Genomic DNA, 23,765 nt, shown 5'->3' with positions numbered 1-23,765 from the left:
CGGATATTTCAGTTTGGCTTATATTTAGTCTTTAAAATTTGAATTTTGAGAGATCGAAATAGGAAAATTTTGATCCTAAACTCGAAAGCTTACCTTTGCATCCTAGAGTTTATCCTTGTGTTGCCCAAGGGGAAAGATAAAAGCTTGTTCCTATTTGGATATCGTAAGAAAACAAGAATGATATGCAAGTGCAACAAAAGAAAGCTATATATACTGAAAAAATGTATCTTGAGTAGTTTATTTGGTATACAAGATAACATGTTGATTTAATGAATTTCACCATATTATACACAGACTAATAGTAATACAACTCTTGAAATTCTAATCATAGAGCGCTTTAGATATCCATCACTTTGAAAGAGTCAGCCACCACTTTCAGCATGTTTCTGTACTTCCTCCATCGTCTCTGGTTTGCCCCAACTATCAATGTGTAGTATCTTCCTGCACGAATCCACAAAATCGAGATTGATGAATCTTTGTAACAGTAGTCTCCGGTGCTTATGTGGAGTTCATCTGGTTTGGGACATTGTAATAACAAGTTGAAGACGGAGTAGAGGTAAACTGTCATACCATTTCCAATGGCGATGGTTGCAAAAGCTGCTCTTGAAAAATTTGGGGACGTTAGTACATATTCGAACGTCCAGTAGTTTCTACCATCGATGGTTTTCTGCACTCAGAAGATGGAATTGAATCAAATGAATATCAGCATATTAAGGGGAAAGGTGGTACCTCTTGCATGTCCAATATATCTGCAATTTGATTTGGTGCTGAGTATACGTCATTCGTGAGATGGAAAATGACCTTGTAGCAACAAAGTGATGTTATGCTAGAATTATTTCATTCAGTCTTCCCAAATGAAAGCAAAGAGCATGAAGATGATGGTATTCACCTCGTCCATTGGTCCTAGTTCGCGGATGTCAGTCTTGGTCGTTGGAAGGAAGCTCAATCTCACGTTTTGCAGTTGTAGTGATTTGTCTTTGAACGCTGAATCATGGCCTACGAAGTCGAAGTCCTGTGGTAGAAATTATAGAGAGAAGAAAGTTAGAAACTTCCTGCTAGTGCTAGCGCCCAGCAGTTTAACTCGGTTTGTAGAACTTACTCTCCAATCTGAGGGATAGTAATACGAATATCCGTCAACTTTGTCAACATATATATTGTACTTTTCTGGTATCTCTGCATCACCAAACACAGGGATCAAGCTCAGAGACTGGTACAAATAGAAGAATGCAGTGCAAAGAAAGCAATAGAAACATAACATTCATTTTGCTGAAGTTGGAGTTGAAAAACACATACAGAAACATCACATTTGGTAATATGATAACAAATTATTAGAAAATGATTGATGGAATGCACACTGTGAATTCTTGACAGAATATAAGCATTGGGGTATTTTGTATTTGGCATAAAACTGCGAGGTTTGGAAATACCTTCTGCTAGAAGGGGGCTTGGTCGGAGAGTGTTCATTGTGAGGGCTCCCATGCCAAGTACAACCGCTCTCCTTTTGCAATTTCCAGAAGCAGCACACTGAGCTGATAGAGAAGTAAAGAAGCAATTATTTTTGCCATTTTATTGCTCTCCGAAGATATTTTGATTTGCGATACAACAACCAGATTACATCCGACTACAAAAGCGCTAAGATAATAGCAGGATGGATGAAAGGATAACAGCAATGACAACAGTATAAGTAGTGGTGTTGATAACAACTATGTCCATGAATAATGGGTCACAATGTGTGGCCATTATAATGTATGTATATATATGTGATGATTCTACATTCACAGGCACAGACGCAAACATAGACTCATGCATACGGTTGACACAAATTGTAGTAAACAAAGTTCAGATATTTCTTTGCTGAAAACTAAGGGGCATTTGGTTTGAGCTCTCTATCTTTACTCAAATCCACTAGAGAGCTCGAGGCGAAAAGCATTTTCCTCACTTAACCTAGACATACCCGAATTGTGGCTGTTGAAGAGAAAGTAATCCAAAAGACCAGGAACATAAATCTTAAGTTTCACACCTGTTAAAAACTGCTTTTGTCTGTAATAAATTCTTTCTTTTTAAACTTGATTAAAAGTATCAAAAAGAAGTTGAGCAGATTAGACTGAAAGTACTGAAACAATGCTGTGTTTTGAGGAGCCACTGATGATGAATCAGCAGACTTGATTACAACACAATTCAAGATTACAGGATTAAATGAAACTAATTAAGCTCAATCATTCCACAATCACAATTCACAGCACTTGATTCAAAATTCCAGACCTGATCAAACCAGTTACCACCAATCACAGCACACACGAGAATAATGCCTTCGCTAAATTACGAAACCAAAAGTTTCTCCAAATCCCTAATTCATTTAGTTGAAACGAGCAATCATACAAATTGATCCAAAAATTTAATCCACATTCCACAAACAACCATAAAAAACAAAATCAAACCCCATCGATTTCATACTTTCTTCATCGAATGACGCGATCTTCGAGCACTTCGTGGTTGAAACTGCGGCACAATCGGCTGGGCTAATCCAACCGCGCACTCCTGACTACATATTGAAATATCTCAAACACGAAATACAAATTCACGAAATGATAAGATCTAAACGTGTGGAGACTCGAGCTTACGCTGTATGTGAATGGCTTAGAGACGAAATTGAGAGAGAGTGATGAAACTGCCATTGTTAGAAGAGAAGCAGCTGAGCTTGGAGTTTCTCTCTCTATCCTGTTATGGATAGTCCATGCACATTTCTACTGGTCAGGAAGTATACAGTTTATGCAGATTATTTTTCTTTTATATTTTCCCTCATTTTTTTATTAATGTATTTATTTTTGTTTTGTTAATATTTTTAACAAAAACAATCGTAATTAGAATAATTGAATTGAACTAAAATTATAAATTACGTTCAGATTTTCGGGACTATCGGATTTCTTTTTCTTCAAAATATATGCTTTTGATAAATTCTCATTTGGATTTTCTTGTCGAATATTTTATTATTTTCCCAAAATTCATACGTTTGGTTTGAAACTCATGTGATTTATTCTGATTATATTTTTATATTTCCCTCAAATTTATTAGTACTCCCTTTTATATTTATTTTGGTTTTGTTTAGAGTTGAACATTTTTTTTTGCAATTCGAACAATTGAACTTAACCAAAATAATAGTAGTAGTATTAAATTCCCTTTGGATTTTCGAGTTGAATCGAATTTTTTTTCAGATCAAAATTATAAAATTTGGTTCGGAACACATTTTTATTAGTAATTTTTACTCCATTTTGGTTTCAACCCGAGGTGAATATAAATATTCGTGATTCGAATAATTAAAATTGAACAAAATATAAAATTCTATTTGGAGTCGAATCTTTTTTCATCAAAATTCTGACTTTTGAGATTTAAAAAGTGTCAGATTTAAGGTTTTTTTTTTAAATTTAAATTTATTTTGGCAATAATTACTAAAAAAAGAAACTCGAAATTTCAGATCAATTCTCCCCAAATTATTCTTCTCTCTGGTTTCTACACTTTGCTCCTGGCGAGCTGTATCTTCACTGTATCAAAATCCCTGCTCTCTCTCTCTGCCTTCTTTGAAATCGGAATGCTTCAATCATAGGGATATATACAGACCAGCAGCAGCGCACGTATTGCCCCTTTTCGTACGCGAGTTTCAGTCTTTCCAGAGCCCCCACGATCTCCCGGATGCAATTGGGCGCCACCTCCATGTCCCGCCTAAGATCTTCCTCCATCAAGAAGCCTCCCGAGCCCCTCCGCCGCGCCGTCGCCGATTGCTTGTCCGCAGCCGCTCCCTCGCAGCTCGAAGCGTCCAGGACTCTGCGGGTTTGGATCCTCACCATTTTCTCTTGCTCAATTTCGTTTACTGCTGCCTCTTTTTTTCTAATTGAGCCTCTCTCGCGGACATTGCTGTGCTGTATTTCAAATTACTATGTGGTATGTTTTGTGATGTTCATTTGTGGAGTAGATGTAGCGGGTGAATCGAGCTGGGGAGTGGTTTATTGATGTTGTTATTGAGCTATGGAGGTGTGGTTTGCAGAATGCTAGTGATCGTGAGATTGAGATTCGAATTTTAGCTCGCCTCAGGGTTTTGACTAGTTTACTATTAGTCCTTCAGATTCAGAGGAATATGAAAATGCAAAAAAAAAAGATGTTGAGAGCTTATTATTCTGGAAAATGGCACCAGCATGTCGTACAAATTGATGAAAACTTTAAGGAAGTAATTTTTACTTTGATGGAGTTATGCCATTGCAAATGATGATAGTCCTGAATGCCATGTCAAGAAGTCTTAATTTTCCATTCAACATTGTTTCTCGTACATAATCATATTTGTTAAGAATAAAGTTTAGAAGTGCTTTCCTTTGGATTAAAATGTGGTACTTCAACCTTGTGAATGATTTCCGAGGGGTGTGTGATAGAGAAATGGGCTATGATATGATATGATATGTTTATTACATGGCAGGATTACTTGGCAGCACAGGCCACAATTGACTTGGCATATGGCATGATCCTAGAACACACTCTTGCAGAGCGGGAACGCAGGTACGCTTTTGCCGTTGTTTGAAAATTTGTTCAGCTAGTATTTTATCTTGTAAGGATATAAAAAGGTCAGTTATACCACATACTATGCTCTGTCACCCTATCGAAGGTGTTTTTCTTGATTATCTATCTTTGAGGAAATTTTATGATTTGTACTCCCTCCTTCCCATAAAAATAAAGACTCTTTCCATTTTGGTCCGTCCCATAAAATAGTCCCTTCTATTTTTGATAACTTCTTTCTATCTAGTGAGGTGGTCCCCATTATCCACTAACAAACTCCAATAACTTTTTCTTTCTATCTCTATCCTACTTTACCAATTATGCATTAAAACCTATGCTGTCCCAAATGTCTCTATTTTTATGGGAAGGGAGTATTTTGCAATTATTTCTTTACCTTTTGTGCTTCGAAATGATTCTTTTCCTTTTACTGTTAGTGTTGTTATAAGAATTACACCTCTTACTCTCTCTATGCTTTAAACAGTCCTGCTGTGGTTGGAAGGTGTGTGGCACTTTTGAAGCGATTTCTTTTAAGGTGATCACATCTTATCTTGTCATTGGATATTGTCTTTCTATTAGAAGCATCCGTGAGATTTGAGTGCATGTGACCTTGACTTGTGCCAGAATGTTTCATTTTCACAATGGATAAATGTGTTATCAAAATAATTGCCTGATGGTTCACTCAACACTATGAAGTACTACGTTGTTACACTAGTTCAGACTTGGAGTTAAACTTGTTGTATTTCAGACCTATTAATATGAATAATTGATAAAAACATCTTTAGTAACCAGTTTTCTTTTATCTTGGTTGAATGGTTCGTGCACTTTCCAATAATAACCACGTGGAGATCCAATTCATTATCAATCCAACTAGATAGATATCCTTCAACACAACATAGAAATCAATTCTCTATTGTCTATACAGCCACACATTTTCATTCGCTACTTTAAAAATGAAAGAAGAGGTTTATGGAGAAAGGGCTAGAAGAGTTAGCTGAAGCTCTTAGTACATCAAAATTTCAAACCATATTTTCATCAGATTATTGATCCTGTAAGACTGTAAGAAGAGGCCCCTATGCTATTAGGGGTTTAGCTTTCACCACTAACAACTAGAGAACAATATTTTCTACAATATTTTTTGTACTGGATATTTTATTAACGTGGGTGATGTTGGAGGCTCTTCATTTATTGAATGTAAATTTCTTCCCCTGTCAATCACTGGTTTATTCTTTTCTTTCTCCTCGAAAACTAAACAAACTTTTAAATGCTTTAAACAATCATCTCTATTTTCAATTATGACGTATTAATTGGATACCGTGGTGCAGAGGGTGAAAAAACAAATTTATACCTTCAGGCCACGCAAGTAGGACTAAAAAGTATGTGAATCTGTGCCGCCTAAGAATCTCATACGCAAGGCCTTTTATGCATTGCAGATATAAACCCAGTGAGGATACCTTACTACAGATTGATCGGTTTTGTACTAGTATAATTGGCGAGTGTGATATGAGCCCACATCGGAAACTGTTGCCATGGTCACGTTCATTAAGTCAACAATCATTAAATCCCGGACCATCTACAAATGTGAATCCATTGCCTGTTTCAAGCTTTGCATCTGGAGCACTTGTGAAATCCTTAAACTATGTTCGCTCTTTAGTTGCACAATATATCCCAAAACGTTCGTTCCAACCAGCTGCCTTTGCGGGAGCTGCACCTGCGTCAAGGCAATCACTGCCAACTCTGTCATCCTTATTGAGTAAATCATTCAACTCTCAACTCAGTCCTGCAAATGCCAAGGAGTCTTTGGAGAGCAAGGATGCATCTATTGCATCTGTTTCTGACTCCCCAATAGCTGAAGAAGTTGATGAAATTGAAAATGATGACTTTATGGCGATTGATGTTTTCAGATGGCGCTGGTCAGGAGACCAACAGCCATCATATCTTTTGCCAAAGAGGTCTTCTTCTTCTGTTCAAGTTACTGTTATACACTAATATTGTATACCTCTTTTTATGTCTTAATGCTGAAGGTACTCACTTACAGTGATCAAATATCGAATCTGCAAGACATCCGCACTCATAATTTCCTAGAAGTGGGTGCAGCAGCTCTTCTTGTCGGGGACATGGAAGCAAAAATGAAGGGTGAAGCATGGAAAATATTTGGGAGTGCTGAGATGCCTTTTCTGGATCAACTATTGCAGCCCTCACTGCTGACTACTCTGACCAATTCGAATTCAGCTTTTGCTCATTTGAGAGCAATAACAGCACTGAAACGCTCCAAACAGGGGACTGATGAAATTTGGCACGCATTTCTTAATCCTATAATTTGAATCATTGAATGCGGTCTTGATGTTTAATTTCTTGCTACTGATGTTTCATATCAATACATGATGCTCCCTTTCTTATTCATGAAATCTGCATGACTTCCCATATTAAAATAATTGGTGGATCATCTCATACCCAATTCCTGATTTGTTTTGAATTATGAGTCTTACATAAGTTAATTTTCAGCTTCTAATGCTCAACAGCTTTGCAAATCATAAACAAAATGACCTATTGATTAAGTTTATGCTTTTATATAATTTGTCCTATGCATACACAATCGATACTATATATTGGAGGCTTGATTAATGTTATTGGATATTACACAAGGAAAACAGTTCTTAAAAAGGCATGTTTACATTAGTTTATTTTTGTATGGCTAGATATTACATGTTCCTAGAGGAACCAGGTATTGAAACTGCACGTTGTTTATTATGAAGTATGAAAGAGAAATGTTATATGAAGTGTAAGTTGCAATCTGCTGACTCTTAGTAAACTCCGTCTTTAATGAGGTTCTGCTCGTTAAGGTTACAAATTAGTACACGTAGACAATAGCTATTAGAAGACTTGAAACTCTATCTTTCTTTCTTTCTTTTTTGGGATGGGGGGAGATAGGTTTTCTTTTATGTTTTTGTATATCTTTTTAGCAAGAATAATATGCTATATAATTGCATGTTTACCTGTTCCCTAGTTGAATTAAAGTTTATTTTAGGTGTTATCAATCTGTGGACATTCTTTTGTGCTTGTTGGTTTATGAGATAAAATACTATCTGAGCATAACTGAGAATGACATATATTAATTTATATATAAATGTCTTTATTTTCAGGGAAGATTCTCCTATGAGCACCTTTCGCCCCCGCGCAAGACCACTATTTCAATACCGCCATTACAGGTAAAAGCTCACTTGCATACTGAAACATACTTTATTGTTGCATGATTATCTCCTTAAGTCTATGGTTAAAATTTATTTGTGCATGGAAATATACATTGTATGCATCACGTGTCTCGTCATGTTTGAGTTGGTCACTTTAAATTTTCTATTACCTGTTTATCTCAACCTCAACCTCAACCTCTTGGTTTTTGCCAGTGAACAACAACCCTTGCGATTAAATCCTGTGGAGGTATGTGAGGTTATTGCTGCTGTTTGTTCTGAGACTTCTAATGTCAAATCCAATCAGTTAACTGTGTCATCAAAACTGAGACATAGTGGAAGGCCATCGATGGATGCAGCTGTCAGTGTTCTTGTCAAACTTGTAATTGACATGTAGGTTCTACTGCTCGTGCTTATGTGTTATGACACTGCGATTTGCATAGAGGAGCAGTCTCCTTCTCTCATTCTATATGCAAGCCTAAGAACGAGGATTAAATTAAGGCATTATTCATGACTGGGTTAATAAGATATCAAGCACAAGAAGATAACTTTATATGTGATTGCTTTTTTCTCAATTATTTGAAGCATTTTATTCGATCAACTAATCTTTATGCGTGCACGTGTGTGTGTATGTGTGTCTGTGTCAGTTACTGATTCTTTTCTAGTGGCAGAGCAATTTTACTGATTCTAGAATAAAGATCATTTTAATACTATATAGTATTATGTTGTCAATAGGTATGGGATTACACTATTAACTACAACACAGCTGTCTGATTTTTGCAATTCACTACCAATTATCTGAGTACAGTTGACTAAATTAGCTTTGTTAAAGTGTTTTTAGGGAGTGGACGGTAATAAAACAGCTGACAGTACTTTTTAACTAGCAGCTCAACTGATTTCACTCCTGACATTTTTTTTCCAGGTATGTTTTAGATTCTGAGACAGCTGCACCTCTTGCTCTATCCTTGCTAGAGGTATTGCTTATTTTTCCACATGATAATACGTTGACCATATAAGGAATCTAATGTTTTCTTAATACATTATAGGACATGCTAAATTCTCCCCGAGTGATGTCAAAAACTCGGGCTTTTGATTTGATTATTAACCTTGGAGTGCATGCACATTTATTGGAGCCTCCAGCACTTGATGGATCCACAATGATTGATGAACAGTACTCCCAGGAAGCATGCTTTGACAATGGAACTCAAGATTCAAATAATGGGACAAAAACTGACTTTTTCAGGAAAACAGGAAATTCATTAGCTATTGAGAAGTTTGAATGTTGGATTTTGGGCATTCTCTTTGAGGTTATGCTTCATCTTGTACAGGTATACCTTTTTTTGATAAAAAGATCTGTAATGGTTCATTATTTCTTTTAATCTTCTTTTTGTCTTTTGGGTTGCTGATTCTTTGTATTTACTGCATGATCTTATTGGATTTACCTTTAGGGAATGGCTTCTTGTTACTGTTAAGTCTATCCCTGTCAATTATGTAGGGAAGTTCTAACAAGTAGAGTTTTATATGGAAGGTTGCTTTTCGAAATTCGGACCAATATATGACTAGTGCACTGGAAGTCACTATACTTAGAGATTATAAATAGAACATAATCAGTTAACTTTGAAATACTTGAGAAGATCAAATTGGTGTATGATGTAGCTGAAGTATCAATAATGTTTGCTTCTGAATACATAAGTTGTTTGAAATGCTTGCTGGTTCTATAGAATTAGCTGCATCTTAAATATGTATGTAAAATGAAGCAAAAGCAGCATCTTCACTAGTCTTGTTTATCAAGAATTGGAATTGATATGGTGGTTAAGATAAATCCTTTATATCTTTAATCTTGAAATGCAACATTATGATCTTCCAATGCAATTTAGTGCCTCACTTCTTGATTATAATGGAACCAAAGCATCAATTGGCCTTTAGAGTCTGCTTGTATGTCCTATGTGTAAAGAGTGAGGTCTAGGGTTCAATCCTCACAGTGAACGTGCCCATTTCCCAACTAAAGCAAACAGGCCTCTGGAGATGACATTTATCATTCCAAAAGACATCTTATTTGGCCAGATTTAAGTATTAAATTCTAATTCAGCACATTTATCCTTAGCAGTGGCCTCTTAAGACTCTTGATTGTAGCCTGCATGTCCTATAGCCTGTTCCTCCCGTTTCCATCTTTAAGAATGAGCAATCAAATCACCTTTTTTTGCCTCTACTTCCAACCTACCACTTCAGAATTAGATCAAATAATTAAAGGCTTTATTTGGACACAGTTTAGGGTGTGAAAAGTAATTATATGAAGATCCTTATGAGGTCAGAACTTGTATATCTTGAACAATGCACATTTTATCATCTGAACAAGGCCCGGTAAACAGATCTTACTGAAAGTTAAAGAGAAAATGTCGCGAACTGAAGAAAATCTAAGAACTGCCCTTCAGGTGTCATAGCCAAAGTTGGATGAACAAGCAAGCATATTGTTTGTATTACTAAGAACCATACGTCTTGCTAGGTCCAACCATTCACTTTTTTTTTTTACTTTTCTGTGGTTTGATCATGTTGACCCTTTGATTTTCCTTTTTCAGACCACAAGTGATCCTATTAGATCATATATCGCGATTCTTATTAACTTTTCCTACTTGATACATGCACTTCACAGATAGAAGAGGAAGAAGAGGCTGTCTGGGCTTCTTCCTTGAGCTGTTTACTGTACTTTGTTTGTGATAGAGGCAAGATTCGGCGAAGCAGATTAAAAGGCCTTGACATTAGAGTGAGTATTTCATTGACCCAGCTTTCTTGTAATCTACTGATTCCTGAGCATGTCTTGATGCGAATCAACTGACCTTAATTATGGATGGTGGTTGTCTGGAGAACATGATCTTCCTGAAACATTATTAGTAGGTATTGCTGAGGACAACACTTAATTTAGGACTCACAAACATGTGTCCTGGAGCAATCTCTATAAACTCAGTAAAAAGAAAAGCAGAAAACTGGCAAACAAGAACAAGGAAGTGGGTCCTTGTATCTTCTTGGTCTGAGATCTACCAAAATACTCCCTCCGTCTTATTAGAAATGAAGCATTTGCTTTTTGGCACGGGATTTTATGTAGTGTTGTTTTGTGAGTTAATGAGGAGAGAATAAATGAAGAGAGATGAAAAAGTAGAGATGATGTTGGTTCCATTTTAGAACACATTTCATTTTTAATGGGACAGAGGGAGTATTACTATGGATTTTGTCTGAGAAATCAAAGAACTGCTATATCGTGAATTACATCAATTATCTTGATCCAAGTACTTTTGGCTTGTAACGTGAGTAAAATTGATGGTTGAGATGGATATGATAAGAGGAAGAATGACAACGTCAGAATAACGAACTTAACATAGCCAATTTCTTTTACTGAAATCTACCTTAATTTGTTTACTTGTCATTTCTTAAAGATCTCTAAGATATACTTAGATGAATGATGAATGATGAATGATATGCTTAAAAAGAAAAAGAAAAAGAAAATAAAAAGGACTTTGTATATTTGTTGGTGTGTTATGCGTGGCTGAAACCTCCTAACAGATTATAGCTCTAGAAGTGTTCTTAAAGATATACTTCATTAACTTTCCAGAAATTGGAAGCCCTTTGTTCCACATGTTTTTCCTACCTCAAACAGTTTCCTGCTTTTGTTGATTACAGGTCATTGAAGTACTGATGAAGATCAGTAGAAAAAACACTTGGGCAGAAATAGTCCATTCCAAGCTTATCTGCATGATGACAAACCTTTTTTATCAAATGCCTGAGGAACCTGATAAAAATGTTCCAGCTAGTCCTTTGTTTCTTGTTAACCAAGTTGATCTGATTGGTGGAATTGACTTTATTTTCGGGGAGGTATGATATTATTAGTTCCTATAAGCCAGATTTTATCCATAAGGGTGATATATACCAAGATATTTAGGTACTATGAAGATCTTCATCTTTAACTAGCTGCATATTATGTATGAGACTATTATCTATTTCTGTAATGCTATGTGTTACATGTGTGACCATAGTCCCTCAATCCAAGCACCACTAAATCGCTTCCATATTACCTACATCTGAGTTCTTATCAGTTGTTTCATATTGGAAAACAAAACAATTTTTTTGGATGAATTTACAAGGATGTATTGTTGAATTTGCATATTCATTTGGCCAATGCAGTTAGTGCTGTCAACCTCAAGAGAAGAGAGGAGAAATCTATATCTTGTGATTTTTGACTATGTTCTGCATAAAATAAATGAGAGTTGTATGGCTGTTGGTGTTTCTGAGTATAGTGATGATGAAGTTCGACCTATTGCTACCTTGCTAGTGCTTGCTGATGCACCTGAAGCACTGCATAGTTCTGTCAAGTTGGGAGTTGAAGGCATTGTAGAACTGTTGAGGAGATCGATCTCTGCTTCATTGTCCACATATCCTAATAATGAACGGCTTTTGATGGTATATTTCACTTTGACTTTTACATTGTCGTACAGTGTATTGTTATAATTTATACAACTCTATATGTTAAAAAGTATCTGAATAATGTAGGTATGAGTTTCTCATTATCTATATTTCTAGTTGAGCTTTTGATAAGTTTGGTAAATTCTTTCTAGAGGATCTTTATATATGCATCTCCCAATTATGAGGTGGAGCTACATGGGATAACCAAATGTAATGGATTTTGTTATGGTTTGGAAGCAACATTTTGATTGTTACATGGAAATGATAGTATAAGCTCCCCAGTGGATTTATTGCTTTCAAGGTTTATCCAAATGAGTGGCTCAGTTATCCATGTCCTTTGCTATGTCGAATTCACCTTTTTGGCAATTACGCCTCTTATATTTTTGGCATTCAAAGCTAAATTGTACTCATTTCCTTTCTGTATTCCATTGTTTGAGATAACTTTACAATGTGGTGACATGTGTCAGAGGATGCCTAGAGGAGTAGAGGTAGAATTTATGGATAACTTAATTAATTGTGCATTAAATTTATTTCCTATTGCAGTTATTGGAGAAGATTGTTGAGAAATTTGATGCCCGCATAGGATCATTTACTCGTGTAGACAAAGAGTTCATCCAAATGATTACTATCACAAAATCGTTAAAATCTATTGAAAGCATTGATGGAGTTCCTGGGAATACTGCTATGAGTGCAAAGCTTTGCTGGACCACTTTACATTCTCTTCTTCACTCTGAACGTGAATGTTATCGTCAGAATGGGTATCTGTGGTTGGGGGACTTGCTGATTGCAGAAGTTAACAGGGAAGGAGATCTGAGTCTCTCAAGTGTAAAAAACTTGGAGCAGAAAATTTTGCTTGCTGGAGCTAATGATTATTCAGCATCATTAGATATTCCATTACCTATTTGGCTTATGTGTGGACTTCTCAAGTCAAAAAATAACCATATCAGATGGGGCTTTCTGTTTGTTTTGGAGAGGCTGCTGATCCAGTGTAAATTTTTACTGGATGAAAAGGAAGTCCAGCAGGCAATGCGTAGTCAAACTCTGGACCGTAGACATGACAAGAGTCGTCTCCAAAAAGCAAATGCGGTGATAGATATCATGAGCTGTGGCTTATCGCTGATGGCTCAGGAAAACGAAACTGATCGAATGAATATTTTAAAGGTACTCACGACTACTCTGCTTTGTTTAAACATCTATCTCTAGTATGTAGGGCACAGAATCTCCATATTCGTTGAATTTAAGGAGATGCTGGTGGGATTTCTTACATGTTGCTTGTTGATGACCATTGCCCAAAGAAATTCTCTTTCTTCATTTTGAATTAGTGGTTTTAGGCATTGCTGTATGTATGATTGTGCCCTTTACTCATGTTACAGCACAACTGTCGCTGCATACACTGCCTGCCTGCCTGTCCATTCTTACGTTTGAAAAGGGAACATTGGCCAAATGAATTTCTCTTCCTGATACATTAGAGTCTCGTAGAGAATAGTTAGCTATACAATTGTTTGTGCTACTTATTTTGTAATGCTATTGCTCATATTTTTCTTGGACATGCATGTACAGATGTGTGATATTCTGTTGTCTCAACTATGCTTGAAAGTCACACATACGACTGCAACAAAGTTTGGAGATACAATGCACCGGCAAGATTCCATGAATTTAGAAAGAATGAAAAAGTCAGATGGGGCAGAACGACCCTCCATAGCAGAGAACATTGATTACAGTGATTTTACGAGCAGTCCTAGCACTAAAGTTGGAAAAAATATGCAGATTCCAATTCGCGATACTGCATCCATGGCAGCCCTGCTTCTTCGTGGACAAGCCATTGTACCCATGCAGTTGATTGCTCGTGTTCCTGCTGCATTATTTTATTGGCCTTTGATCCAACTTGCTGGTGCCGCGACAGATAATATTGCATTAGGTGTCTCTGTAGGTAGCAAAGGGAGAGGAAATCTCCCTGGTGGCACATCAGACATAAGGGCTACACTTCTGCTGCTTTTGATTGGTAAATGCACAGCAGATCCTGCTGCTTTCAAAGATGTTGGTGGAGAAGAATTCTTCTGGTAAACCATCAGCTTCTACTCACTGTTTATTGAGTTTATTTTGAATTAATTTTTCATATTTGTATGCATTTTTTCCAGGGAATTGTTGGATGATACAGATGCAAGAGTGGCATACTACTCTTCAACTTTTCTTTTGAAGGCAAGTACAGGGTGTCTTTCACTGATTTTGAACAATAAAATTCGAAGATATTAAACTAATTTAATTTAAACTTATATACATCACAGAGAATGATGACCGAGGAGCCAGAGAGTTACCAGCGTAAACTTCAGAGTCTTGTTTCAAAGGCTCAACAGGTGCGTTCTTGTATAAAGTTTCATATTTGTGGAAAGTTATTGCTTCTTTTCGAAGTCTTATGTTTGTTTATGCAGTAAAAAAAATCTTGTTTGATAATTATTCACTGTGACCACCCAATAAAGTTTGGTCACTGTCAAAGAATGTCTGTTGCAAGTAAGTCGCAACAAAGCACACTGTCAAAGTTAGACTGTAGTGCTTCTTTTATGAGAATGTAAAACTTTACGCTACATCTTAGTTACCCTTTGTGATAACCCAAATTAGGTCCATAGTAGAATATATTATCACACCACAGAGGTAGTAGGTTGGACACTTTTGTTCCCAGTGTTTTCATTCGGGTTGTTTTATATGCTTTTGTAACTCTTTTATGTAAATGTTCCTTTTATCGTCCTGATTTGGTGTTTGAGATACTTTACACTTGTATTTACAGAGCAACAATGAAAAGCTATTGGAAAATCCGTACCTCCAGATGCGTGGCTTGCTTCAGCTATCAAATGAGTAGCCATATATTTCACCTTCAGCTACTGGATGAAAACCTATTATTCCGTTTTACTGGCCTGATAAGGAATTCACTTCAATTCTCCCAATTCTCATTTTCTAGCTGCGGGGCGAATTCACGGTTAAGCTGTGAAATAGCTAATGCCTATTTTATATCGGTTCAAACAAATTGGACGTTGCGCTCTAGTTCTTCTATTTTATACCGGTTCAGAGGCAATGCTTTCTGAAATCACCCTTCGGAAGAATACTTTCACCGTGTGTAAGCTTGAAGAGCTCTTTTAAATACTGGTTGAGACTGCATCTAGGCCCTTACTCTGAGTTGCTGGTAAAGCCCACAGACGAAATAAAGCCTTTTTTTTATGGCTGATAATTCTGAAATGGCTACATATTTTATTTAGCCAGGCTAAAGCTTCCTTCTGTTTGCTGAAATTTTGCAAAGTTATGGTGCTTCCGCCATCTCCAGGTACTTACATCAATCTCCCGTTTTCAACATACTTCAATCATCTATAGCACTACGTATGAACGAACGCTCCTCTACTTTCTAAATCACATTCTTTATAGTTTCCTAACAGCCAGTACATAAATGTCATATTCGGATTGCAGATTGGACATTATGTTGAATTTGTGACAGTCTTTTGGGGGTTTATTTTTCATCATCACCAATGTCTCTAAACTGGAGAACTTGTTTGTTGCCAATCACTTGTCCGGATGCCTCAGTTTCCGAAGGATCGATGTCTTGATATGGACAAGTAGATGGTATACAGCGTCGTCACTCGGGTTGGAGCACCATTTTGTACAATGTACATACATGTATGTAGCTAGGTTGATGTTTCGGTGTGCTTTTTATGGTGCTCAATTTTTGGTGAGAAATTGTAGTTTCCAATTTTTGTTCCTACATTTATTGATTAGGTTCAGGTAGAGAGTTGAAGAGTGTGCTACACGAATTTTGTATACTTCACATTCTCTAACATGTATCTAGCTTTAGTTTCTAACATGTAATTATTTTTCTGTTTCTGTCAAATGTGGGGTAATTACACCATATATACAAAATGTTTCACTAGTGTTTCAAATTAGTACAAAAAATATTAAGTTAGCATAAATCACTAGTACAAAAAATATTAAGTTAGCATAAATCATATAAAAAGTTTGATTAATGTTTCAAATTAAACATTCCATCCAAAATAACTAACACTGTTAAATATTATCTAGAATAACAAAGTCAGAATTACTAATTTACTATTGACCCAAAATAAAGACGTTAAATATTACTTCCTCTGTTCCTTGTTAATAGAGACATTTCTTTTTGGCACGGAGTTTAATAATAATGTGTTAAATGAATAGTGAAAAAGTAAGAGAGAAGAAAGTAAGAGAGATGAAGAGAGAATAAAGTAAAAGGGAAAATTACTTTTTGCCAAAAATAGAAATGACTCAATTAATTTAGAACTTTCCTAAATAGAAAAATGACTCTATTAACATGGAACGGAGGGAGTATCTAGAATAACAAAGTCAGAATTACTAATTTACTATTGACTCAAAATAAAGACCCAAAATAAAGTAGATATAAATTTTGGAGGATTCTTGAAGTTAGTAATAGTACTAGTATTTTAATTGCAGCAAGATCTGCCCCTCCGTTGCCAACTGCGCTACGCCCCAGTGGACGTACTAGTATTTTAATTTTTTTCATGCCTTAGGTCCTACATACTTTAATGCAGATACGAATAACTTTTTTAAAGATAAAATTCGTTCTAATTTGACACCGATATTTCATTACAAAATGGATTTGAATTCACAAAAATTTAAAAAGTAAAAAGATAAATTGGCATATTTCCGATGCCAACAATCCAAAATTAGTTAAAAAAAAACTTTAAATTACTGTTTAATTTTAACTGCATCTTTGTGTTAAATCGTCATTCCATCCGTCAAAGTGCAAAAAAAGTCCAAATCAGGATTCAAAATATTTTATGAAATATATTGAAAATTATAGACATAAAAAAATACATTAAAATGTTTTTCAACTTATTAATTTTTTACTCAAATAACATTACAGCAAAAATAATTTAAAGAAATACCACTGACATAAAAATCAGTATTTTTGCCCCCTATAAATAGGCTCTTTGTAATCTTCCATCTCCCACGCTTCACTCTCATATTCGCTTCTCGATTCTTCTCTCTGCTAAGATTTCACCATCGCCTTCTATCCATGGCTGTTGAGATCTGCGTGAAGGCCGCCACTGGCGCTCCAGACATTCTCGGAGACTGTAATTTCTCCAATTTCATCTAATCTTCACTTCACGCAACAAACACACACAGTTATCGTGTGTTATTTCAAAAAATGAGCTTTTTATCTGATGATGAGCTGCTTCGCCATTTTAGGCCCATTTTGCCAGAGGGTTACGATGACTTTGGAGGAGAAGCGAGTCGGGTACAAGCAGCACTTGATCAACTTGGCCGCCAAGCCCCAGTGGTAATTAGCTCAAAGCGCAGCTGAATTTAGGGATTTTGGTAAAGGCTTAACTAGTTTTCTCGATGTCTTGTTGTTAGGTTTCTGGAAGTGAACCCGGAAGGGAAGGTGCCGCTCATAAGGTTTGGTGATGGCAAGTGGATTGCTGATTCTGATGTAATCGTTGGTATTTTGGAGGAGAAGTACCCGAATCCCTCTCTCGCTGCTCCTCCTGAAGTCTCCTCAGTGTATAAATTTTCCCCTCTTTTTCCATTTCATTCTTATGTTCGTATGTGTATGAGTTATCATCGAGCTGATTTGATGGAGTAAAATATAAAATTGGCTGCTGATCGAATGGAAATGTGATGTTTGGATCTAATTTTGTGGTTGAATATTGTTTTGAGTTGTGCTTCTAGGCTTTGGTGTAACTCAACTTTTCTTCCCTTGAGAATATGCTTTGTGAATCACTTTAAAACAGTGTGTGTGTGTGTGTGTGTGTGTAAAATAGATTTATGGTTCTGCAAATGACCTTTTCTGAAGCGTCAAAACAGTGTGTATGTGTGTGTTGCATCTGCGATTGTTCACTTTGAAGCTTCTAGGTCAAAAACATTTCTCATTTCCGTTTCATTCTCATGTTTATATGCATATGAGTTATCATTGAGCAGATTTCATGGATATAAATATACAATTGGCTGCTGATGGAATGGAAAAATATGATATTTGGATCTAATTTTCTAGTGGAATCTTGTTTTTTTTGAGTTGTTCTTGTATGCAATGTCTAGGCTTTGAATCTTTGATGTGACTCATAACTTTTTTTTCCCTTGAGAATAGGCTTTGTGAATCAATTCAAATCAGTGCATGTTTTTGTGTGTCATTTTGAAGCTTCTATGCTACATGAGATATATATTTAGGCTTCTGCAAATTGACCTTTTTTCCCTCATATTTTTGTAGGGGCTCCAAGATATTTCCTACCTTTGTCAAATTCCTGTTAAGCAAGGATGCCAGTGATGGAACAGAACAAGCTCTGCTTGATGAACTGAAGGCGCTGGATGAGCACCTGAAAACTAAGGTGGTAAATTAATTAACGTGTTAAGGATTCAATAGTTTAGGATAGAATTATAAGTATGAGATGGTAAATATAACTGGAATTGCTCATCTTTGCTACTCAGGGACCGTATGTCAATGGAGCAGACATTTGTGCTGTTGATATGAGTTTGGCACCTAAGCTTTACCATCTTGATGTGGCACTTGGCCATTTCAAGGGTTGGACTATTCCCCAAAGCTTGACTCATGTGCATAAGTACAAGGAGGTATTTTTCGTTGTTATTACTAAATCTTTTTTTTTCGTCTTTTGTTTTCTGATAACTTGTGTTTCTTTCTTCATAACGAACTACTTTGGTTCCAAGTTCCAACCACAATTATATAAATTCTTTACTTCAGATATAATTTCAAAGTATTGCTCGAATGTAATCACTTGGTCTCATATGAGTCATACATCTTTTTTAAAAGTAGACCAACTTAGACTGCTATCTGCATATACTCCAAGCATGATTGGTTGCATCCTAAGAGCCTTTTAAATAAAATTATTCTTCAAAGTAGTTTCTATCTTGAAAATGGTTTCTCAGATGGGCACCTTCCGGTTAAATTTAGACTCTAATCGCCTTGCTACTTCACTTCTTTTTTCTGCTCAAACTCCCTTGTTAAGGTAAATGTGTCTTGTTTCAAGATTGTACTTATACTTCACTCCAAATTGTCACTAATTGTTATACTGTGGAAGTTCTCTAAAACATTTAGTGTCACTTCAAATATGTGCTGACATCTAATTATTACACGAGCCTTGGTATATTGCACGTACCAAGTATTGCTGGTGTATGAAAACCATAATCTGCTAATGTGTCCCTCCCCCTCTCTCTCCACGACAGTTGCTCTATTCTCGAGAGTCTTTCAAGAAAACACAGGCTGCAAAAGAACATGTCATTGCAGGCTGGGCGACAAAACTTAACGCATGAGCATGTCTCTGAATCTACCTACATCACAGAATCTGTTGCTATTGCTCCATTGAACACTTGGTTGTAGAAATTATGCAGTATACTTGAATCTTTCTTTCGAATAATAATGCTAGATTATGTTGTTAGAGACGATGACGTATATGGATCTGTTGAGGGCTTTGCTTATCATGTATGCACTATGATGTTTGTGGTTGAAATAACTCTGTTTATCATTCATATTTTCCAGTTTAAGTTTTGCTGCTAAGAGCTATCTATTGTTATGATGTCTATTCAAAATTCAAATCATAGCTATTGATAAATTCCCATCTTTTCCAGCTTGCATATTCTTATGCAAAATACTATTATACTCCCTCTCCCCTAAACTATAGTCTATTTTTGACATTTCGATACGTGCTATCTGGGAGGAGACGCTCGCAATGTGTCTCCTCGGTATCTCGTCTCGGCAAGACGAGTCTCCCCCTTTTCTTTCTCGCCTGCTGTGGATGGCCTAAGTTACAATTATGTCTTGAATAGTGCAAATTTTGGTTATGAACACATAAATTGAGCATACAAATTATGACTACTACTTATGTATGAACAGAAAACCCTCAACTTAGACTACCCTAAATCAATCTTTTGATAAGATAATTAATCTCTTTTTGTATGATCAGAAAACCTCAACTTAGACTAACCTAATTCATTTTTTTTAAATAATTCAGATTCTCTTTTGCGTACACAACTCTAATAAGTTAGTGGTTATAGCCCAATAAAAAATTACTACATAAGCTTAAGCATTTTTAATAATTTTATTTTTTTTGAAAATAATTATTTATAACTAGAAAAGCAAAGTCAGAACTATATTAACCCAAAATATAGTAGATTTAGTGTTTTGGAGAATTCTAGAAGTTTAGTATTGGTCACGCCTAATTTGGGCACTACATACTTTATATAATTCCGATACGAATAACCTTTTTAGGATAAAATTTGTTCTAATTAAACACTTTAAGTATTCAGTGGCGGAGCCAAGAATTTAATCCTGGGCCCCAAAATACTGTTAAATTTTTTTGAGTTGTTCAGTGAGAGATGCGCGCCAGAGATGAATAATGAGATAAATAATTAGAGGATGATTAGAAACTAGAGATACAAAATCAATTTCGACATCGAATTAAAAAATATATTTTTTATAACAAAGAGTATAGTTATATTTGATTTTGCTGATGTTATATGTATATGGCATATTTACAAATTTACTAGAAAAAATAAACAGAGGAGACATACAGTACTAGTAGAAAATTACTAGAAAAATTAACAAAGGAAATAGTATAAAAAAAATATTGGAACATGACTGAATACAATAAAAAAAATCTAAGATATTACACAGTAAAATGTTACAAATGAAGGTGGAAAGGGGATTTGAACTCGTCACCAATGGTTCCAAAGTCTACTATTTTAACCCACTGGGCTAACAGTTCATATGTTTAATACTGCGTTTATATATAATATATAGGCAAAATTGAAATGGGTGAGGGGCCCAAGGGCCCTCCTGGCCCCTAGCTCCGCCACTGGAAGTATTCATTAAGAGCATCCACAATAGGAATAGCCCAGCAATAGTCTAGCCACAAACTCCTCCTGCCACATCATCAATACTAAAAATCCTCCTGCCACATCATAAATAGTCCAGCCATAGCCTAGCCACATCATAAATAGCCCAGCCACATCACTAGCCACATCACTAATAACACAATATACGGAATTTAATTTACGAGACATATACGGGAAACATTAATAATACTATTTAGACGTCCCCCCGCGTCACCTGCGTCGCCGGCACGCCCCCCGGCGTCCCCTGCGTCGCCGAACCTCCCCCCGGGTATCATCTGCATATTGGGTACCCACCCCGGCATCATCTGCATATTGGGTGCCCAACCCCGCATCGCCGGGAACCCCCCCCCCCCCCCCGGCGGACTCCCTCCGGTCGGCATCCCGGGTAGCATCTGCTGCCACGGGTACATGTTGTAGTACCCGGGCATCTGATTCCATCCGCCTCCAACGGGGATTGGGGGAGTTTCAGAACCGCTCGTCCCTGAACTAGGCTCGTTGTTCAGATCCATTTTCTCGGTGTTGATCTTGTACAGAAATTAAGATAGAAAGAGTACTCGTTAATACAAGTGGTGCGAATGAAAATGAAGTGCAAATCGCGTATATATAGTGTTTCGAAAATTAAAAATAAAAAATAAAAAATCCGCTGGGCTATGCGCTGGGCGATCCGGGCGCTGCAATGGAGCCGAGCGGATCGCCCAGCACATAGCCCAGCGGTTTTTGACCGCCGAGCGCTAGGCGAAATTGATATCCGGAAAACCGCTTGGCGGTTTTCGGATCCTCCAATGGTTCGCCTAGCGACCGCCTAGCGCCAGCGCTCGGCTAGGTCGTGCGCTAGGGCGCCATTGTGGATAGGGATGGCAACGGGTGGAAATCCATCGGGTTTACCCTCTTCGGACCCTGATCCTTTAGAAAAAATTTCCACCAGTTGGATAACCCAACAACTGTCATGGGTGGAGTTTTTCACCCAGATCCAGACCCACCGGGTAAAATATACCCGTCGGGTACCCATACCCTCTAACGCTGCAACAACAGTAAAAAAATATTTAGAGGAGGAAAAAGGATCACCGGCCGTTGTCGCTGGTGGATCCGGGGAGCAACGCCATGCCGAAGTCCTAGGTCCTACATCTCTCGTCGTCGCCTCGTCGGTGTCGGACGATAGGAGACCGAGAGAGCGAGCTGAGGGAGAGTGAGGAGGCTGGAATTGGGACTGGAACGCATGGGGCTAGGGTTTGGAGAGGATTTTATATAATGTAAAGTTGGGCTATGTTGGGCTGGGCCTAAAGCAAAATGGCCTATCAGTGTATTTTGGACCGGGTCTCCACGGGTGACGGGTTCGGGTTGTGCTGAACCGGATACTGACCCGGCCCACCCGATGGGTGAGACTTTTCACCCATTAGTAGATCCATGGATACAAGTTTTCACCCAAATCCTCCTCCTAATAGGAGAAAAATCCGTCGGGTCGCGGGTAATGGGCATCCGTTGCCATCCCTAATTGTGGATGCTCTAAATAGATTTGTATTATAAAATTTTGAAAAAATTCAACATAAATTAGTAAATTTCCGATCCCAAGAATCCAATAAGAGCCGACATCAACTTCCGGCAAGACGAATCAATTTTTCTTAAACAAATTTTGTTCATCATGAAATTAAAAAATTTTAAGTTGGACGAGAAAAAAAGATTATACTTAAAATTTTTTAATTCTCTCTTTTATTTTATTCACACTTTAATTAATTTACTAAATATTTATTTTTTAATTTTTTATGTCTAAAAGAAATTATACTTAGTAATAGAACAAATAGAACAGTTTTTTTGATTGTCGCATTTAAATTGAGTCATCAGCACACTTAATAATTTTTAATTTATTATCTTTGTCACTTTACTTTCTTCAACATACATAGTAAGTATTCCGTATCTTTTTACTTTAGAGATACCGATTCATAAAATTACGAACTTTGACCCAATTTTAGTCTTTTATACGAACAAAATGATACTATATAAAATATCATAACCTTTATAATTCGTTTTTTTAATGACGGATCAATCACCATACCGACTAAGTTACATGCCTTTTTATCCTATTTAGCATAGTTAAATTAATATGAACTTTTTATCCTACATTCAACAAACTTAGAAATAAAACATAAAATATAAATTTTATTACTCCATATTTTAGGCCATTTTTAAAATTCATGAAAATTTGATTAAAATTCATAATTTTAAAGATAAGTATTATTTTACCTTTTTTTTAGTAAATGCCAAAATTGGTCCTGATCATATACCAATTTTACGATTTTGGTCATAAACTTTATCTTTTGAATTTTTGCATCATGAACATTTCAAATCGGGTCACGATTGGTCTTGGACTAATTGTTCCATTAGTTTTTAATGATCAACTGGTCTAATCCCGATTTTGACCAAATCAGACTGTTAATTATGATTTTTTACTCCCTAATTATTTTCTTAATTCTTTTAAAATGTGGGCTACCCAATCAATTAAAATACATATTTTAATAAATAAGTTTTCCTCCTCCACCTCCACCGCAGTTCCTGAACTCCACAATGATCGACGCCATAGTTCCGACGACGATCGCAAACAACAACAACACCGCGTCCACATCGAACGACAATCCGAACAATTTCCAGCTCTACTAACACCACGGCATTAACACTCCACAAATGAATTTCTCGAATTTGAGCGGCTTCCTCAGC

General features: G+C 36.6%; 3 protein-coding genes across 4 annotated transcripts; 2 read left to right on the top strand and 1 right to left on the bottom strand.

The window, feature by feature from the left end:
• Window positions 1–189: 189 nt before the first annotated feature.
• LOC121763609 (photosynthetic NDH subunit of lumenal location 1, chloroplastic-like) lies at window positions 190–2,758 on the bottom strand. Of its 2 annotated transcripts, XM_042159668.1 has the most exons (8): window positions 2,622–2,758; window positions 2,455–2,542; window positions 1,428–1,529; window positions 1,100–1,173; window positions 890–1,012; window positions 730–801; window positions 571–667; window positions 190–441 (listed from the first exon to the last, which is right to left on the bottom strand). In XM_042159668.1, the coding sequence occupies exons 1-8, from the start codon at window positions 2,673–2,675 to the stop codon at window positions 338–340; spliced, it is 714 nt and encodes a 237-aa protein (XP_042015602.1). In that variant the 5' UTR covers window positions 2,676–2,758; the 3' UTR covers window positions 190–337. The 2 variants fall into 2 exon arrangements, with proteins under 2 accessions (XP_042015602.1, XP_042015603.1); XM_042159669.1 differs by lacking the exon at window positions 730–801.
• A 709-nt stretch (window positions 2,759–3,467) lies between these two features.
• LOC121765033 lies at window positions 3,468–16,025 on the top strand. Its single transcript, XM_042161075.1, has 18 exons — window positions 3,468–3,825; window positions 4,463–4,542; window positions 5,021–5,071; window positions 5,970–6,488; window positions 6,575–6,832; window positions 7,680–7,745; window positions 7,941–8,117; window positions 8,647–8,698; window positions 8,771–9,052; window positions 10,375–10,485; window positions 11,397–11,588; window positions 11,898–12,173; window positions 12,720–13,337; window positions 13,737–14,236; window positions 14,315–14,375; window positions 14,462–14,530; window positions 14,959–15,489; window positions 15,630–16,025. The coding sequence occupies exons 1-17, from the start codon at window positions 3,688–3,690 to the stop codon at window positions 15,028–15,030; spliced, it is 3,522 nt and encodes a 1,173-aa protein (XP_042017009.1). The 5' UTR covers window positions 3,468–3,687; the 3' UTR covers window positions 15,031–15,489; window positions 15,630–16,025.
• Window positions 16,026–17,140: 1,115 nt separating this feature from the next.
• On the top strand, window positions 17,141–19,719 carry LOC121765800 (glutathione S-transferase DHAR2-like). The gene is made up of 6 exons (XM_042162038.1): window positions 17,141–17,284; window positions 17,400–17,490; window positions 17,568–17,714; window positions 18,418–18,535; window positions 18,636–18,776; window positions 19,389–19,719. The coding sequence occupies exons 1-6, from the start codon at window positions 17,227–17,229 to the stop codon at window positions 19,473–19,475; spliced, it is 642 nt and encodes a 213-aa protein (XP_042017972.1). The 5' UTR covers window positions 17,141–17,226; the 3' UTR covers window positions 19,476–19,719.
• The last annotated feature ends 4,046 nt before the right edge of the window (window positions 19,720–23,765 follow it).

This window comes from Salvia splendens, chromosome 14 (assembly GCF_004379255.2).
Source record: "Salvia splendens isolate huo1 chromosome 14, SspV2, whole genome shotgun sequence".
Lineage (NCBI taxonomy): Eukaryota > Viridiplantae > Streptophyta > Magnoliopsida > Lamiales > Lamiaceae > Salvia > Salvia splendens.
The sequence above is the reverse complement of the archived record's forward strand: the minus strand, read 5'-3'. Positions and strand labels throughout refer to the sequence as shown.

Coding starts and splice junctions, on each gene's coding strand:
- LOC121763609 (XM_042159668.1), bottom strand. CDS start 2,675: ATGGCAGTTTCATCACTCTCTCTCAATTTCGTCTCTAAGCCATTCACA. Junction 1,530..2,454: donor CGCGTCATTCGATGAAGAAA/GTATGAAATCGA, acceptor CTTCTCTATCAG/CTCAGTGTGCTGCTTCTGGA. Junction 1,174..1,427: donor AAGCCCCCTTCTAGCAGAAG/GTATTTCCAAAC, acceptor TTGGTGATGCAG/AGATACCAGAAAAGTACAAT.
- LOC121765033 (XM_042161075.1), top strand. CDS start 3,688: ATGCAATTGGGCGCCACCTCCATGTCCCGCCTAAGATCTTCCTCCATC. Junction 4,543..5,020: donor CTTGCAGAGCGGGAACGCAG/GTACGCTTTTGC, acceptor TGCTTTAAACAG/TCCTGCTGTGGTTGGAAGGT. Junction 6,489..6,574: donor TCATATCTTTTGCCAAAGAG/GTCTTCTTCTTC, acceptor ACTCACTTACAG/TGATCAAATATCGAATCTGC.
- LOC121765800 (XM_042162038.1), top strand. CDS start 17,227: ATGGCTGTTGAGATCTGCGTGAAGGCCGCCACTGGCGCTCCAGACATT. Junction 18,536..18,635: donor ATGAGCACCTGAAAACTAAG/GTGGTAAATTAA, acceptor TTTGCTACTCAG/GGACCGTATGTCAATGGAGC. Junction 18,777..19,388: donor ATGTGCATAAGTACAAGGAG/GTATTTTTCGTT, acceptor TCTCCACGACAG/TTGCTCTATTCTCGAGAGTC.